This window comes from Prionailurus viverrinus, chromosome C2 (assembly GCF_022837055.1).
Source record: "Prionailurus viverrinus isolate Anna chromosome C2, UM_Priviv_1.0, whole genome shotgun sequence".
Lineage (NCBI taxonomy): Eukaryota > Metazoa > Chordata > Mammalia > Carnivora > Felidae > Prionailurus > Prionailurus viverrinus.
In genome coordinates, this window is record NC_062569.1 from 83,280,298 (window position 1) to 83,299,396 (window position 19,099).

A 19,099-nucleotide genomic window follows, 5' to 3' on the forward strand; every position below is an offset into this window, starting at 1 on the left:
CCTCTGTGGAGGATGGGGACCAAAGTATTATAAGAATGCTCAGAGAGATAAATGAGTTAATAACTTTCTATAAAAAGAACAGATAGTAAAAATAGGAAGAAATCAATCAAGATCAGGTAGATATTACTTGGAAACCATTAGACAGCCAAAAATGAAAAATACATAGTGATTGAAATCACAAATTAGATGGCATTAATTCTAGAGTAGGTAAATTTGAGTTTCTAACATAAGTCGTTTTGAGCATTATCAGCATCGAGATAGAGAAGTGAAATGTACATGGGTTAAGAGTTAAAATATCTCATAACTGAAGAAATATGCATCTTTTTATTAAAAGTGCATTCTGAATTTCTAACAATGTAAATTAAGATAGATTCACAACAAGATATTATAGTCGGATTTGCAGAACATGAAACGTAAAGAGATTTTTTTTCCTATATAGATTACCTACAAAGGAAAGAATATTAAACTGATGGCAAACGTCTCATATTCAACAATAGATGTCAGAAACCAATGGAGTATAATTTTCAAAGTCCTGGGAAAAATACAGGTCTACTAGAATCCTATAACAATCTGAACTATAATTTATGATTGAAAGCAAAAAGAAGGCATGTTCATGGACACCAGGACAAAGCGAATTCACCACCTACATAGACCTCATATCCAAAACAAAGATTTCTTTGGGCCAAATTTGATACATACACAAAACCAAAAACTATATGCATAGAAATTATTTTAAAGATTGGTAAATTTAACTATTATCTGTAGAATAATAACTAATCATGCATATGATTTTATTTTAAAGTTTCACTAATCAAATTGGCAAGAAGGGTGGTGGTGTTTACTAGGCAAGATGACATCCTAAGGTCAACCAGCTGTTTGGAATGCAGACAGAAACAAAAAAATATTGAACATGTATAATGAGTATATATAATCTTATATACTTATAAATGCATGTTAAAAAGTAAGGGTAAATCACTAAAGACAGAATCATAACCTACATTTACAAACTAGTGGAAGAATAAAAATAGAATAGAGAAAAGTGTCAACACAAGGAAATAAAAAAAGAACACAGAAGCAAAAGAAAAAAATATGAACTACAATGGCAACAACAAATCCAGATGCATCAACAATCTTACTAAATGCACATGAATTAAATTCAGCTATCAAAACACAGATTTTTCAGAATGGATCTTTACATTTTAGCTCTATGCTACTCAGCAGTCACTCCATCTTAACCACTCTTTCCTGTCTCCTGGTGACAGGAAGAAATCAGAAGTCACAAGGGAATTAATTCCTAGTTTTAAAATGAACGCAAACGAGGTAAATGACACACCGCTGGGACTCTAAGTAGCTTCTTTAAGACCTGTTGGGTTTGGCTCCAGCCACACATCAGCCCCCTGTCCTTGCCACATACCAGATATGGACCCTGTTGATGTGCCTAACTATACTGTTTAACATGAATGAAATAGGAAACGACTTAAAAAAAAAAAACGCCAAGTTTTATATACACCAAAACACCTCAAGAAAACTTGTGTTAATTACCTGCTTTTAACTCACCACCAGGCCCCTGGCTGTGCTGGTGCTATCCTGCTGAGGCATACCACATAGCTGAGCAGTACTGTGTTTGTGATGGAGCCTTGATGTTCAATTCTTTTTCAGGTTTGCCTACCCCAGGATCAGCTCTCTCTAGTCTTATAATGAAAGCCTCAGGCCTATGCCTACTGTTTAAAATTAAACACCAGGGTGCCTAGGTGGCTTAGTCAGTCAAGTGTCAGACTTCAGCTCAGGTCATGATTTTGTAGTTCATGAGTTCAAGCCCCCATCAGGCTCTGTGCTGACAGCTCAGAGCCTGAAGTCTGCTTTGGATTCTGCGTCTCCTTCTCTCTGCTCCTTCCCCCTCTCAAAAATAAGTAAACATTTAAAAAATTAAATTAAATCAGATTAATTGAATACCAACACTTACTCCTATTAGTTCTATCCAGAGAGAGGATGACTTTGAAAGTAGGAATCCTGATGATTTTTGTCAGCAATGGCATACTTATAATTAAAGGAAAATTGTTCTCAGTAGCCTCTACCATAAGAAGGGAGAAATTAGGTGATTCTTGGTATGAAGCAATAAAAGAAAAGGAAATTGAGTATGTGGTTACCCCAAATAGGTAACTCACCAGGTAATTATTGGCAGTCTAAGGCATTTACTCCTTTACAAAAAATCACCTGCAGTAAAATTATCTAATCAGGAATTTCTTGAAACCCCTCCTATGGGCTCAAGACCTCTGTGCCTTACCCTTAATTCTGAGCAAGAATGATAAAAAGAATGCATTTCTGAACATGCTTCAGAGTATGCAGTTTACTTAACTCCTACTGAATATCCAGGCTCCTCTCAGGAACTTTGAGATTGCACCCAACAAGGGAGACCTCTTTACACTTGGATCCCCTACATACACACACACACATGCACGCACACGCACACACACACACACACACACACACACACACACACACAGGCTCCTACACACTATGCTCTGCCTACAGTACTGTTGTCAGACTTTCTGTGTTTTTCTTCTTCTAAAACCTTTGGAAATAAACTCTGGTCCAAAGATCTGAACTCTGTCTTTTTTGCATAACTGATAGTTTTGGCTCTTTGCTTGATGAGTGGTTAAATCCCTAAAGTCAATACTATCCTAAGATTATCTCCATGTTTTAGTTTGTACTACAGTGAAACATTTTTTTTAAGTTTAACTAATTAGAATTACTCAAAACAACAAGCTTTTATATTTTTTGCTACTTTTAATTCTTATATTTAAAATATAAACTCATAATAACTGGACATTAAGAACTGTTAGAATTATGTCACATTAAAAATGAAAGATCATTTTTGTTTTAACCAAAAATGTGTTTATCTGTAAGTATTATATTGAGCAGAACTGTTGAAATAATATATATGTACACATCTAGTATATGAATGCAAATTCAGATCTGAGTATGCTCGGTAATAAAACAGTAACTTTAAAAATCTTAATATGAATGGCAGATGTATTACTAAAAAACAAGCATAGTACAGCAGAGATTCATTCAACTGAATATGGAAAAAAGTTTAAAAACAATTTAATATTTAATTTAGAATCTAGTAAGTAGAACTTCCATTTTCAAGGATATCTCTTCATGAACTTCAAATAGGCTATTTCCTTATGAGAGAACAGATATCTATATCTATATCTATATCTATATCTATATCTATCTATATCTATCTATTCAGTGCAGTCACATTTTCCCAATACATAAATTATTATCTTGAGAGTCAGACAGGCATTAGAGGAGAGTTAACTACTTTACAATATGTCAGTGCTCATAATGTAGCTACTGATACTACCTAATTTTGTCAGTTTTGGAAATAAAAGAGATGTTAAACAACCCAGTGTCCAACACCCTCACTTTAAAGGTCCAGAAATTAAGCCAAAGAGGGGGAGGTATCTTGTCCGAAGAGAAATAGTAACTGAAATATAAGTAAAACTCAAATGTCCAGCCCCTAATCTAGACCTCATTCCATAAATTCACATCATCTTTGAAGTGATGAGTTATGCCAGGAATCTGATATATTAGGTACTGAAAAGATTTATTCAATATAAACAAAACACAACCTATTCTGAAAGTTTTTCTCCACAACAGGACACAAAAGACTCTCTGAAGACAAACTGAAGAATTTAACTGCATAAGCCATCCTCTGTGCTTACAGGAGAAGTAATAGGAGAAAGGAAAAAACGTCTTACCCCTTGAATTAAACAGAACGGTAAAATTCAAAAGATCAATTATCCTCTAGAAGTGGAAGCCAGAAAAAGAGAATTTATATTGCATAGACAGTAACTAGGTCTTTCTCAACAGGGCATGATCCTTTGCATTGTAAATTATAAAATCTTAGTAAAATCCTGACATTGGGTCAGAAAATATAAAATGACTTCGACTTCTAATTTTCTTCCATAAAAGAATGGTTACTCCACTACCTGTCAACACCAGTTTATGTGTGCACACAAGCACATGCACACGTACACTTTCCAAGGTACTTACTGAGCTATAGAGATAGCCTTCACCATTCATGGCCACATAGAGGCTGGCCTTCACCCCTTGGATGGCCACCACACGCAGGCCCACGGGAATTAGATTGAAGAGGGCTGAAGAGGAAAAAAGAAGACAGAGAGGAAAAAATCAGTGACCTTTTGAATAAATCATCCTGCCTCTTAAGAGGACTATTTTGAGAATTCAAACCTATGAACTGAAATTAGTAGGGAGAGAGAGGGAGACTGAAGAGGTCTAAGGGTGGGGAGAGCAAGCTTCTTATCTTTGCACCACTTTTAATTACCTATGCGACCTCAAGTAAATCAAATAAACTCATCTGTAATAAAGGGGTAACATTAGAAGGTCTCAAAGGGCCCCACGTTTTTGCTTCACAAAATGAACACATACTCAAACAGTATAATATGATTTTTTCAAACAAGTAAATAATTTGAACCAAAACATTCTCAATAGTGGAAAACATAATTGCCATCATATGTAATAATAAAATATGACCTTTAAAACCTATGCCAACGCTTCTTGTTTTCAGATCTTTCCCTGTTGCCTTGAACATTGTCTTGAATACAGAAGATAAACATAAAAATCACTGACTCATTCTTAGCTACATTGGTAGAATGAGAGCATTTCTTTTTATAGTTCAATTATTTTACATGTAAATGTAGATATGTAAACAGATGTATCTCTAATTGATAGCTTAAGCTGTAATAGACATATATCTCAGAAAACACACACACACACGTATAAATACATGCACAAAACCACTAAAACCATTAAAAATTAACTTGTTAAACTGAATTCAGTATCCCGTGATGAAATGAGAACAGGTTTGTGGTCTTTATTTTTTTTTTTAATTTTTTTTTCAACGTTTATTTATTTTTGGGACAGAGAGAGACAGAGCATGAACGGGGGAGGGGCAGAGAGAGAGGGAGACACAGAATCTGAAACAGGCTCCAGGCTCTGAGCCATCAGCCCAGAGCCTGACGCGGGGCTCGAACTCACAGACCGCGAGATCGTGACCCGGCTGAAGTCGGACGCTTAACCGACTGCGCCACCCAGGCGCCCCAGGTTTGTGGTCTTTAAATATTTTGGTTGTCCATCACTGAACAATCTATATGTCTACTTGGATAAGGTATTCAAATACCAGAAAGAAAAATAAGAAGATAATCTGTTTTTCTTCCAACAATATATTTTGATGAATTACATCTTCCTAGCACTACTCTAGTTATTGTTCTGATTACAAAATGAGCATAAGCATTAACATTGTCCCTTCCCTGAAATAATTTGTAATACATAAGGGAAGAAAGTAATCATATAGTCAGGCACTACAGATGCAACATGGCTATGAACTAAATATCTCACAGCTTCATGAATAAAAGAATATATCTGTAGCTCACTTTAACATCCTAGTTTAGTTGGAAATTTTTATCCCTCTTTTCTACTGATAAAATTTCCATCAGTTCTGGTCATCTTCTTAGTGTTGAATTTAAGATGTATGTAAATCCAACCAAGGGCTACCTGGAATGACTGATTATTCTGGGCTTTTCTCAATGTAGAATGGTAAGCTAACTAACCACACACACTCATACACACACACACACACACACACACACACACACAGTTTGACTTCCAGTCAAATGTTCAGTTGATGGGTGTAGAGGATCAAGACTTAGACCACAGGTTACTACAGCAGGTTTCAATTCTTAGATGCTTGACATTGGACCAGTTCCTTTCCTCTTTAAACCTGTTTCTTCATTTGTCATGACAGTTGAGACTAAATCTTATAAGATGCTCAAGAATTATTAGCCAGCTCAATTTGAATGTGAACTGTTTTTGTTCTTCACACTGTCCTTGTGCTACTGAAATAACTTAAGAAGTACAAGACCTTAAAGTCTACTTGGGGAGAGAAAGCTAAGACATATGGAATAATCTGATACAGTGTATAATTTATTTCTATAATTAAATATAATATATGCATTCTATATATATTTTCTATGTTACAGAAGTTCAGGAAAATGGAAGATCTGTGTGGCCTGAAATATTCAGGAAATGTTTCACATGGAATATGGAACCCAGGTTGACACAAAGAAAGGGCAGAATTTGAGTAAGTCAAGAACAGAAAAACATTTTGGGGGGACAGGCAGTTAGGTGATTCGGGAGGATAATGTATGTGTAGACCAGTAGATGGGAAGATTTGATTCATACTAGGGATAAGTGAGAATGAATACCACATAGATAAAGTAGTGATAAACATCCGAATGTCTGTCACTCTAATCTTAGATATCTAAACTTTGCCAAATGGAAAACAAGAAGTGTGACGCATAAAGATTCGAGCAGCAACAGATACAAAAAAAGTGTGAGGTTTGCAGACAACATAGTTTCTAAAGTAACCACTCAGAAGCTACATGGCTTTGAGCCATTCATTTAACCTCTGCTTTATTTTCCTATCTGTAAAATGAACATAATAATTGTTACTGCAGAGTATTTATAGAAGAATCAAATGTACTATCAAATTCTTAAAAGTGTTTCATAAAGAGAGAGGTGTTCTCTCTATATAACAGTTATTTGTCATTAATATATGTCTTCTGCTTGTCAAATAAGGTTACCTTAGGGCATGATGTAAAAACTGACATCATCTCACTGGTATCTATTGAGTTTATATTCAGAATTGTTTAATACTTTAAAAAATAATACTTCATTTTTGTGCAACTCTTAATCTTCAAAGTGTTAATAAATTCATCACTGTATTTGACCCTCAACCACGAACACTATGGAGCATTTAGGACAGAATGATTATCCTAATTTTAGGAAGACAAATAGGTTCAATGTGGTAACCCAAGTGAAACTCTACCTGAACAAAGGTTTTCTGGCTCTCTCACATGTGTTTCCTCCTTCTTTATTTTTAAGTTTATTTTCTCCTAATATCCATTCTTGCCTTTTCACAAAGTCTAAGACTACTTAGCTACCTTTCCATACATATCATGCAGCTGGGTGTGGCTGTGGACTCAGTAATGGCCAAAGAGATGTTGGCAGAAGGGTCTCTGCATAGTTGAAGACTCTTTCCTTAAAGACAGCTTGTGGGGGGGCGCCTGGGTGGTTCAGTTGGTTGAGCGTCTCATTCTTGATTTCTACTCAGGTCATGGTCTCGTGGTTCATGGGATTGAGCTCTGCATTGTGCTCCATGCTGACGCATGAAGCCTGCTTGGGATTCTCTCCCTCCTTCTCTCTCTGCCCCTCCCTGACTCTCACACTTGCTCTCTCTCAAAACAAATAAACTTAAAAAAAAAAGATAGTTTATAAGTTTCCTTCGCCCTCTTCTCAACCATCTGCCTTACTGTTGTGTGGACTGGGATGGGGGCGTGGTGGCTGGATCATCTGAGGCCATGAAAACAAAGACTACCCCCCCCCCCAGGGAGTGGTGGTAGGCAACCTGGAAAGAGTTGGGTCTCCGAGGACTTTGGGGAGCAATGATACCAGTCCAGCAATTACCTAGGGTCTGGCTTTTATGGGAGAAAAATAAGGCCTTGTTATTTTAGTCTGTGTAATGTGGAGCCAACCGTAATCCTAACTGATAAAGGAAGCAGAGTGAATATGTAAGGTACCAACTAAAGGAAGGTATTTATACATTGTAAATAAATGAAACTACTGGAAAATATTAAGTTCAGTGAAAATTCTTATGAGAAAGAACAATGAAAACCAACATTGTGCAGAACATCTTTCTCACCTAAAGATTTCTCAGGACAAATGCTAAGAATATTGATCCATCTAACTGAAACAGTCATAACAAAGCAACTAGAAAGCTTTTCATACCTGAGGACAGTGTGAAAATTACTAAAGCCAGGCAGGGACAAAAGCAAGAAACTGTGAAAGTTCTATGCAAACAAGAAAGTGATAATGGCTTTTCAATGGTATGCTTTGGGAGATTTAGCAAGTCTATAAAAAAATCAGTAAACATTTTGGAATTAAATTTTTAGTGGTAAAAGCTAAAAACTACTCTCTTTGGGAAGGTCTGCATCTGCCTCCTAAAATCTTGAAAAGTGGCATATGACTTACTCTTATCTATTATTTATCTTCATTGTAGTGCACAGGCTGTAACTCACAGGAGCCCTCTGCTACTCACAAGAATTCCTCCCGTGTCTCCAGTCTTCCTCTCCACCCTGGAAGCTACAGCCCTAACTCATAGGAACTGGGCCACACCATTGTTCCAGTCCCTGGAATCTACTCATGCCATTTTCCTGCTTACAACCTCTAGGTACTCTACACTGACTACGGATGGATCCAAAGTTTCTACTCTGATCCTCAGCACCCTTTGCAATATGGCTTCAAATGGCATTTCCAGTTTATCACCTGCTACTCACGCATTCCATTCACCAAAACCAGCTTTATAGAGTTTCCCCGTTTCCCAAGTCCCTCCTTGATCTTTAAGTAGGCTAAATTTTCTTTTCTTTCCTTTTCTTCTCTCTTTTTGAAAATCTGTCTTTACTATTCAACTGCACCATAAGTTTTACCCAAACCCTTGAGATGGCTGTTTCTTTTTCCATAATTGTGTAATTCATCAGTATATCTTTATAATAGCATTTCAGACATGGCATTATAGCCATTTGTTTACACATCTGTCTCCATCCCTAAAATGGAAGACTTTTCAGGGTAGGTCTCTGCAATTTCTACCCCAGTTATATGTACATATCTTACATTCATCAAATGTTATTGATTATAAGGGTCATGAAAAGACACATTTCCAGAATTTGTGGTCTTCTTATTGGAATAAAAGTGCTTTTTCTTTTTTTTCTTAAGATCAACATATTTTTAATATCAAAAAGAAATTAAAAACTTAAAACATCTCAGCCTGAAGATCAAAATTATATATAGTCACACATTTCTGCTACATGGCATTATTTCCTCTAATATATTTACTTACTACTTCTAGTAATTTGATCTTCCTCTTCCTACTCTTTAACCCCATATTTCTGCTTACTACATTCTCTCTGCTTGGAATGCTGCTCTCCCCATATCTTCACACTGAACCTCCTGCCATGCTTGACATGACACACCAAATACCAAGTGCTTTCTCTCACTCCTAAGCTGCCCTAGTCCTGAATCTAGACTGTTTTCACCACAATTTATAATTTTCTTCCTTAAAAAATATGTTTCTGTCCTAACCACAACTAGAATGTAAGCTCCCCAAACAAATATCACATCTAAACCACACCTGTATAATACAGAGAGTAGAGAGTGGGAGAGGAAGAAAAAAGAGACAGAAACAGAAGAGAGAGAAATACACACACACACACACACACACACACACAGAGAGAGAGAGAGAGAGAGAGAGAGAGAGAGAGAGAGAATAAACAGGGTAACATATATCCTATTTATATTCAAGATCCCAGTAAACATTTGCCGAAGACTATAATTATAAGCCAAAGAAAGCACAAGCATCGAATATGATATTCAAACATCTTCTCAATTTTGTCCTTTCCAAAAGGAGTATCTCATTCTAAACCTTTATGTAAATCTGACTCTTATATTTTGAAAACTGAAATAATGGAGTTGGTATTCTTGGGATCCATAACAAACCCAATTACTGAACCACATGGAAAAAGTATATGAAAAAGGTAATGAAGGGAAAGGATAGTTTCTTCAAAAAATGGTGCTGGGGAAACTAGACTTCCATATCCAAAAGAATGAAGTTGGACTTATATTTTATATTACACACAAAAATAACTCAAAATTGATTAAAAGTCCAAACATAAAGCATGAAACTATAAAACTCCTAGAAGAGAATATAGGGGAAAATGTTGACATTAGTCTTGGCAGTGATTTCTTTCATATTAACACCAGAAGCATAGGCCAAAAAAAGCAAAAATAGACAAGTGGGATTACATCAAACTAAAAATCTTCTGCAAAGCAAAGGAAGCAATTAACTGAGTTAAAAGGTAACCTGAAAAATGGGGGGGAAAAACCATATCTGCAAAACATATAACTAATAAAGAGTTAATGACTTACATATATAAGTATCTTCTACAACTCAACAGCAAAAATCCAAATAACTCAATTTAAAAATGGTCAAAAGACTTGAACAGACATATTTCCAAAGACAATATATAAATGACCAATAGGTACATGAAAAATGTTCAGCATCACTAATCATCAGGGAATGCAAATCAAAACACAATGAAATACCATCTCATACCTGTTCAAATGACTACTATTTCTTTTACATTTTTTCAGTTTATTGATTTATTTTTGAGAGACAGAGAGAGAGAGAGAGAGAGAGAATGAGCAGGGGAGAGGCAGATAGAGGGAGAGAGAGAATCCCAAGCAGGCTCCATGCCACCAGCATAGAGCCTGATGCAGGGCTTGAACTCACGAACTGTGAGATCATGACCTGAGCTGAAATCAAGAGTTGGATGTTTAACTGACTGACCTACCCAAGAGCCCCTCAAATGACCATGAATAAACAAATAAATAGATAAATAAATAAACAGTGTTGACAAGGATGTGGAGAAATTGGAAGTGTGTACCACCAGTGGAATGTACAATGGTGTGGCCAATATAGAAACAGTACGGAGATTCCTCAAAAAATTAAATGCAGAAGAACCACCATATAATGTAGTAATCCCACTCCTGGGATATATGGAGAAAGTTGAAATCAGGATCTCAAGAACATATATGCCCTTCCATGTTCATTGCAGCATTATTCACAATATTCAAGATATAGAAACAACTTAAATGTCCATGTATGGAAAAGTGGATGAAGAAAATGTGATATATATATATATATATATATATATATATATATATATATAAAATGTGATATATATATCTATATATATAGATATCCATATACCTATAGATAGATAGATAGATAGATAGATAGATAGATAGATGGATATATATATGGAATACATATATATGGAAACATTTATTCTTCAGCATTTAAAAAAAGAAAATTTTGTCATATGTAATAACATGAATGAATATGGAGGACACCGTGCTAAGTGAAACAAGCCAGTCCTAGCATCATTCCACTGCATTATTCTACTTACATGATGTATCTAAAATAACCAAATTCCTAAGAGCAGAGTAGAATGGTGGCTGCTAGGAGCTAGAGGGAGGGATGAACAGGTAGCTATTTTTCAAAGGATATAACAGATCTGCTCTACAGCATGGTGCCTATAGTTAGCAATATTATAGTGTGCACTTTAAAAGTATGTCAAGAGACTATATCTCATATTAAGTGTTTCTTTTAAAAAAGAAAAAAGAAGTAAAGGGGCATGAGGAAAATTTTGGAACTGATGGGTATGTTTATTACCTTGATTATAGTGATAGTTTCATGAATGTGTGCATGTACCAAAACTTAACAAATTGTATATATTAAATATGTATAGGGTTTTTTTTGTATGTCAAATATACTTCAATAAAGCTGTTGTTTAAAAATGTAATGAGGGAAAATGGTAAAACAAAACAAAACCCTAGTAGATGAATTGTATTGATACATTCAATTCTTCACTTTTCCTCACATTTATATGCTTTTCCATATAAATTTGCAATGCTCTAAAAGGATGTTCTGCCCTATCTCTTGACACTGGGCTCAGTCGTGTGACTTGCTTTCTCCAATAGGTTGTTAGCAAATGCAAGCAGAGTCTGAAAAAGAGCTCATCCCCCCCCCCATTTATTCATTTCTCCTCTGTCCCTGCATTGAGAAGAATATGCACAGACTAACCCACTGATCCCAAGAAGGGGATATAAAATACTTAGAACATAACAAAGTGGCCTCAGTAATCCAGCCAAGGCAATTCTGGATTAACCAACAGATAGCTGACCCCCAGATATGTAACCAAGACAAGATCAACAGAACTGGCTTGTGGACCACCTCAGACACATGAGACATAAACATTGCTATTGCATGCAGTTGAGGCTATGTGATTGTTGAATATGTAGCATTATTATAATAATGTATAAATGACTGGCAAAAGTTATTTACTTGGGGAAGTAGGTAATGGATTTGAATTGCCCTGATATCATACAACAAAAAAATTATCATATTTGACAACAATACTTAACATGTACATGAAATGACCAATTATGAGCTATGAAGCTAAAATAGACTTTTATAAATTAAAAGAAAATAATCAAGGATAATTTTTGATTAATCATGCTACAGGAAAGACTGAATTATTTTTTTCAGGAAATACATTATGAAATTCTTGCCATACAAAAAGATGTCCAAAGATTCTGCATACAAAATAATGGAAAAGAAATTAATAGACTTGCATCCACCAAGTAATTAATTAAAATATTTTATTATTTCCCTAGATTTTATCATCTTTGTGATAGCTTTCAGTTTTTTAAAATTTAATCCTTTGTGATTTATTTTCTCAACCTACTCACTTTTGTATCCAATTTTAATTTCATCATGCTATATTTATTTTTTTCTGAGAGAATGCCTCAAATCGTATAAGTTTTAGGACCTACAAGATTTCAATCAGTATCAGGTTGAAATTTAAGTGTCAGGAGAGAATGAAAGAAAAGTAACACATGAGGTAGGAAAAACTAAAGAGAGTATATTCATGGAATATCTAATTTTTTTTTCAGGCATCATGCTAGGCATTCTGACATGTAAAATGTCACTTTTAAAATAAGTATCTCACTAGTTGGCTTTACTTCAGTGTATAAAAAGTCCTAACTTCTTTTTTGGGTACCAAGTGAATACAGAAGGAAATGAAAATTGCCATCCTAAACTTTAGGGTAAGATTCCATAGCTATAGTCAGTTGAACTCTCATATGGTATCTTGTAAGTATCTCTATAATGTCTCTGATTCAAAAAAATATGTATTCTTTCTATAAATATTTATTGAGCACTTAGTATATGCCACATGTTAGGCTTGGGATGGGAAAAAAGTGATGTAGCCAACAGATGTGGTCCCTAGGGGATAAACCTTCACTTGTAATTCTTCCTGACATTCCTACTATTCTGGGTACAATTTGAAGGCCCTGGAAATTGTTATTATCCTTGTTGCCTAGCATGTAGCATCCTGGTCTCACAAGCCGCTCTTCAATATTTGCCAAATAAATAAATGAATCAGCAATGGTTTCTCTTTAAGTTTGCTTATTCATAGCTTTTCTTGGTCATATTTCCAGAGTTAAGCATGCAAGAAAAAATTTATATTATTTATCACACATAGAATATATTCAAATACGGAATCTAAAGGGAAAGCCAGAAAATTTACATGACACAGGGTTTGAGTGGACAGAAGTATAGGATGTGTAAGGCTGAAGTGTGTGTGAAGGGTGATGCAGGTTTTAGAAGGACTGAAGAAGAAATGAGGAGTTTGGGAAATCTGTTATAATCAAGATATCAGACATCTTGTAAAATTACACTGGAACTAAAAAAAGTACCTTGCCAAAGTGCTATGTTCTTAGTCAACTTCATTTCTACCTGTGTGTTATCCACACAAATTTTTCCAATGGCAAAAAGGTGGCAATAATGCAAAATACATCAGAAAACACTGTGACAGCAATGAAAATGCAAGAAGAAAGAGAAGAAGAGGAAGAGAGGAAAATAAAAAGTGAAGGAGGGAGAAAAAGCCCCTTACAAATTCTTCTTTACAACAGGTAAATCCAGTATCTTCCCAAGCAACTTCTAAGGACAGACTCCTTATTGCTTGTAGTAATGAACAGGTATAAAAGAGTACAGTCATGTTTTCAAGTTCTGGGTTGAATGTGCAGAATGGGCAAAGCAAAAAAATGCATTTTATGACCCACTAAAATGCCAAGTTAAATTTGTAGTGGAAGATGCTGAGCGAGAATAGAGATATTTGGGTTTATAACCTGTGTACTCTCCATATCAGATTGTCTTGAAAATTATCATTTCCCTCTCATCAAAATGTTCTCAATAAAGATACTTTGTCAGAGTGTGAATAATATATCCTACAAAAATTTTAACCTAAAATTAAGTTGGTTCCAGGTTATTTTTCTTCATAACCCTATATATAATCTCTGTAATAACATTTGTAATTGTGGTATTTATGATAATATTTGTAGGTTATACTCAATTGGTTTTTCATTAGTCATGAAAATAATGTGTACTTCTGGCTTTTATCATTTATTAAGGTCAATTCCTCCCCCCCCTCTTCATTTTCAATAGGAAAATGACCTTACAGAATAGTCAACAAACTAGAAGATAGACAGTCTTGGCTCCTAACTCCTCCAACACAAACGTGGTCGTATAAACTAGGGTACAACGGAGTATTCATTCAGGCAAATTAATTGCTCCCTTATCCTAATTCCACAGCATTACATAACACGTATCACACTGCTTTTTCATATTTATTTGTTTGCCTGAATTTCCCTGCAAATAAGGAATTTTTCAAGAATATGAAATATGCTTTTTTTTTCCATCCAAAGTACATTGCACAGTAGAAGCATGAAAAATTGTGGTCACTGAATTTAACTCTCTAAAATAGCTTTTCTTCCATAAATTAAGAGAAATATGTGAGTGTTCCTACTTTAGCTTTTAAGGAAACAAAACTAGTATAAGGACAGAACTTAAGTTCAGAGGACACAGTTCTCAGTCATGAGCCTTAGCTCTAACATTTAACAGCTTTGTGACCTTGGTGCCTGGAAATAATGTAACCTCACTGAGCATTAGTGTCCACTCTGAATGCTTCAATGACTTGTTATAAAAATGAGTTAAGATAATATATTTTTTAAATATGTATTAAACTATAAAAGTAAAGTACAAAGTAGCATTATTGATGTGGTCCAGAGCTTTCACAATGGGGTTGGGGAGTAAGGGACACTTGGGCCATCATTATCTCATATTTTAACTTAAGTTTCTTAAGATGTCATGGCAGAAAAAAAGCAATGTGTTTCATCTTATATATTTAATACCCAGTAAGCAAAAACAGATATGTGTTTAAAATAAAACAATGAATACATGTAAAAGTCAACATAGTTTAGGGTATAATGATTCAGTGCTTTCAGTCTGATGTCTTACTTTACAAACAATTGGTCAAATAATCCAACTGCCTGATTTATTTCCCTAATGAATTTACTGACCTATGGAACTGATGAGCACTTTGGGGGTTAGAGACTTCAAATGTTTCTTCTAAGCTTTGGCCAAGAGCAAACATGGTGAATTTTCAGCATAGTCAAAATGAGCAGTACCTCCCTTTCTTGGACAGAAGCTAGTAGAAATGTTGCCTTAGCTCTTGTAGAAATCCTGCCAGTGGCTTTTAAACCTGATATTATCATATGACCTTTCCTGTGTTATTTCAGATATGTTCAAAACTTGCATAATTAACAAGTCAATTCAATGTGATTCTCTCTTTTTTTCCCTTAAGATGAAAAATGAAGCATGTCACCATCGATAATGAAAGCAAATGCCTGTCATCACTCATCCACTGTGGCCAATTTGTCTTATACATCAGATTTGTCTTATGGTCCACATGAAGAACTCTGAACAGCACAGGTGTCAATCCAGAAGATCATAGGGCAGAAACACCCTCCAAGAAATCTCACACATTTTGCAGGTTTTAGATTTACATCTTCCACAAATTTTCCATCAAACACTACTTTGCCAAAAGTGACACTATGGCCTTTTAGGTTTACTTATTAATTCATCCCATATATTCTAGACACTGTACTAGGCACTTGTAATACACTGAGGTAAAAGACAGACATGGCACCTGCAATCATAGTGGTAAAAATCTATAAAATAGAATAAAAAAAAAAACACGCGTACACTCTGCAACTATCTTTTTACACATGGAGGCACTGAATCTCAAAGATGTGGTTTTCCCAGGGCCACAAAATCAGCCAGGAAAGGACTAGGATGTAGGGGCGCCTGGGTGGCTGTCGGTTGAGCGTCCAACTCTTGATTTCGGCTCAGGTCATGATCTCACCATTTGTGGGATTGAGTCCTACATTGGGCTCTGTGCTGATAGCAAGAAGCCTGCTTGGGATTCTTTCTCCCTCTCCTTCTTCCCCTCCTCCACTTGCTTGTGTGTGTGAGTGCTCTCTCTCTCTCTCTCAACCTCTCTCTGTCTCTCTCTCTCAAAATAAATAAATATTTTTTAAAAAGCCAGACTAGGGTGAGGGTGTGAAACTATGTTCTGGTGGCTGTAAGGCTATAAAATATTGTTTCTCTTAAGAAATAAAAGAAAATTTCTAGTAACCACAACCTAAATAGTAGTAAAGCGAGAAAAAAATGGAACCATAATAAATAAATTTGTCAGCCAAGCAGAAATTCCCCACTCAGAAAGTACTAAACCTTTAGTTCCTTTTAGTTAAAATTACACAGACAACAAAAGCTAACTTCTTGAGATGGTTTAGATAAGCACAACCAAAGCTTTGCACTTCATTATCATTAATTACTAAAACAAGAAAGCACTTTTGAAAATTTATGCACACAATACTGATGAGCAATTATATTTAAATAGTGGAAAGTCAGTGAAAAAGCCACAAAGAAAAAATATTCATATTCCACTCAAGTTATACTGACATTGACATTCAATGGTTGTATTTACTGCTCATGATTCAAATATATACTACATGATGTATATGATATGGTATAATATATAAATATAAATTATATTTCTGCTGAATTCCAAAAATATTAAGTGGATCTATAGAAATAAATGTGATAAGATTTTTATTTTTAGAAACAGAGCAGGAAAAATAGAATTTGAAAAATAAGAGGATGATTTTATCAGTATTCTCTACCTGAAAATTTGTTTTAGCTAATTTCTCCTATAATCCCTAGGTACAAAATTTTTCCAAAGTACCACATTTCACCTATCATTCTATTGCAATTGCTCAATAATAGTCACTGGATCCCCATGTCCTAAAATATAAAGTTTAAATTCCCTTAGCTGTCAGTTAAGGCACTCTAAAATATGGTTCTATAATATCTCCACATAATTTCTTTGCTAAAACCATTAGTCAGTTCATTTGTGCCCAACATGGAAGGAACTTTCTCCACTCGGTAATTCTGTGCCTCTTTATCTGAAAGGGAATTCTCCTAATCTTAGCTTACATATTTTGTTCCTATTCTTCAAGGTTCAGTTTAAGGTACACTTTCTCTGAGCACCATGGCTTTTGGGGATCTCTCCTATCTCTTAAATCTAGCATTTTGTTTTTTTGTTTTGTTTTGTTTTGTTTTGTTTTCTAATCACTTGGTAGTACCAGTGCTACCTGGCATTATTAAGTTTCATTTTACATAAAGGTTCAACCCCAACCTTACCTACTTTTCTAGAAAGCAGGAATTGTATGGGAATCATCTTTGCAACTTAGTAACTAGAATACAGTTTTCCCTCAATATCTTGGTCTTAATGAAGATAAAGCATGAACATGGCAGGCATATGTGAAACTCCAAAACTATGTCTTAAGAAGACATATGAGCAGCGTGTGGGTGGCTGCTCAGTTGGTTGAGTCTTGATTTCTGCTCAGGCCATGATCCCAGGGTCGGAGGATCAAGCCCCACATCAGGCTCTACACTAAGTGTGGAGCCTGCTTAAGAGTCTTTCCCTCTCTCCCTCTGCCCCTCTCCCTGCCTCGGTGGCATGCTCTCTCCCTCTGACTCTGTCTCTCAAAAAAAAAAAAAGAAGAAGAAGAAGAAGAAGAAGAAGAAGACAAATGAAGCTAGGCCACAATGACTATTGTAAAAATCTGTCTAACAAAACAAAACAAAACAAAACAAAACAAAACAAAACAGCAAAAGAATTTACTGATATCTGCTGTGGACCAAGAAGAGGCCATTTACTGGTCATCTCCAGCTTTTTTCACAATAAAATATCAAGAAACATTCCCTAAAAGGACAGCAATGATTAGCAGTGTACTTTAAAATATTATCTTATTGTGTAACTCTGTCTCATTTATTTTTTGTTACATATTACAACCTTCAGGAGTTTTGTTTGTTTGTTTTTAAATTCCAATACCTTGGCCACATCCATACCAACTAAATAAAAATCTCCAGGATTGAATCCAGGCATCAATATATTTTTTAAATTCTTCATATGATTCCAATGTACAGCATTGACAAAAAGCAATTTCATATTTGGTAGGTCTGGGGTAGTTCTAACTATCTCCCAGATGCTACTGTTGCTTCTCTAACCTTACCAGTCAGTAGACCAAAGTGTGCTGTGGGCAGTATCTGCGTCTCCTGCAGTTTATGGGAAAGGCAGACTCTTAGGCCCCAACTAAGACCTACTGAATCACAATTTTCACTTTCAGGAGTTTCCCAAGAGATTACTATGCATTTCAGATTCAAGAAGCACTGTTCTAGAGCAGTGGTTCTCAAAGTGTGGTCTGCTGAACTTGTTAGAAATACAAACATTCAGCCCTTCTTCCAGACCTATTGAATCAGAAATTCTGGGGGTAAGGCCCCCAAATCAGTAGTTTAACAAACACTCTAGGTTATCCTGTTGCTCACTAAAGTATAAGAAGCAATGTTCCAGAAGAAATCACTGTTCTTACTCTTGACTGCACTTTGGAATTATCTGTGTTATTTAAGAATACTGACTGGATCCTCAGAGATTCTGATTTTATTCACTTGGGCATAAGATTTTTTTTTTAAGTTACCTTGGTGATTCTAATGTTCAAAATTTAGGAGCCATTGTTCTAGAGGATTTTGACGTGGTGGGAAGTAGACTGTCTCCCCTTGCATCATGATACGACTTCCCTGCTTACATCAGCAACAGAATCAAATGACAGAGAAGAGACCATGTGGAACATTTCATTCCTACCCCTCTGAAGGAAATTCCAAGTGCAGTGAAGTTGAATCCTATCCAGAGTCAACTTCAGTCAAACCCTGCTAAAGACAAAAAGACTCAGGGTGCCTGGGTGGCTCAGTTGGTTAAGCATCAAACTTTGGCTCAGGTCATGATCTCGTGGTCCATGAGTTCGAGCCCCACATCGGGCTCTGTGATGACAGCTCGGAGCCTGGAGCCTGCTTCAGATTCTGTGTCTCCCTCTCTCTGTGCCCCTCCCCCACTGACATTCTGTCTCTCTCTCGAGAATGAATAAATGGTAA

At 35.7% G+C, this 19,099-nt stretch overlaps 1 protein-coding gene across 4 annotated transcripts in view; it reads right to left on the bottom strand.

The window, feature by feature from the left end:
* Positions 1–19,099, bottom strand: part of FGF12 (fibroblast growth factor 12) — a 580,425-nt gene that overhangs the window by 181,862 nt on the left and 379,464 nt on the right. For all 4 annotated transcript variants that reach the window (XM_047875356.1, XM_047875354.1, XM_047875353.1 and 1 more), the window contains one exon: positions 4,063–4,166. In XM_047875356.1, coding sequence (XP_047731312.1) covers positions 4,063–4,166 — 104 coding nt within the window. The remainder of the gene's footprint in view (positions 1–4,062; positions 4,167–19,099) is intronic.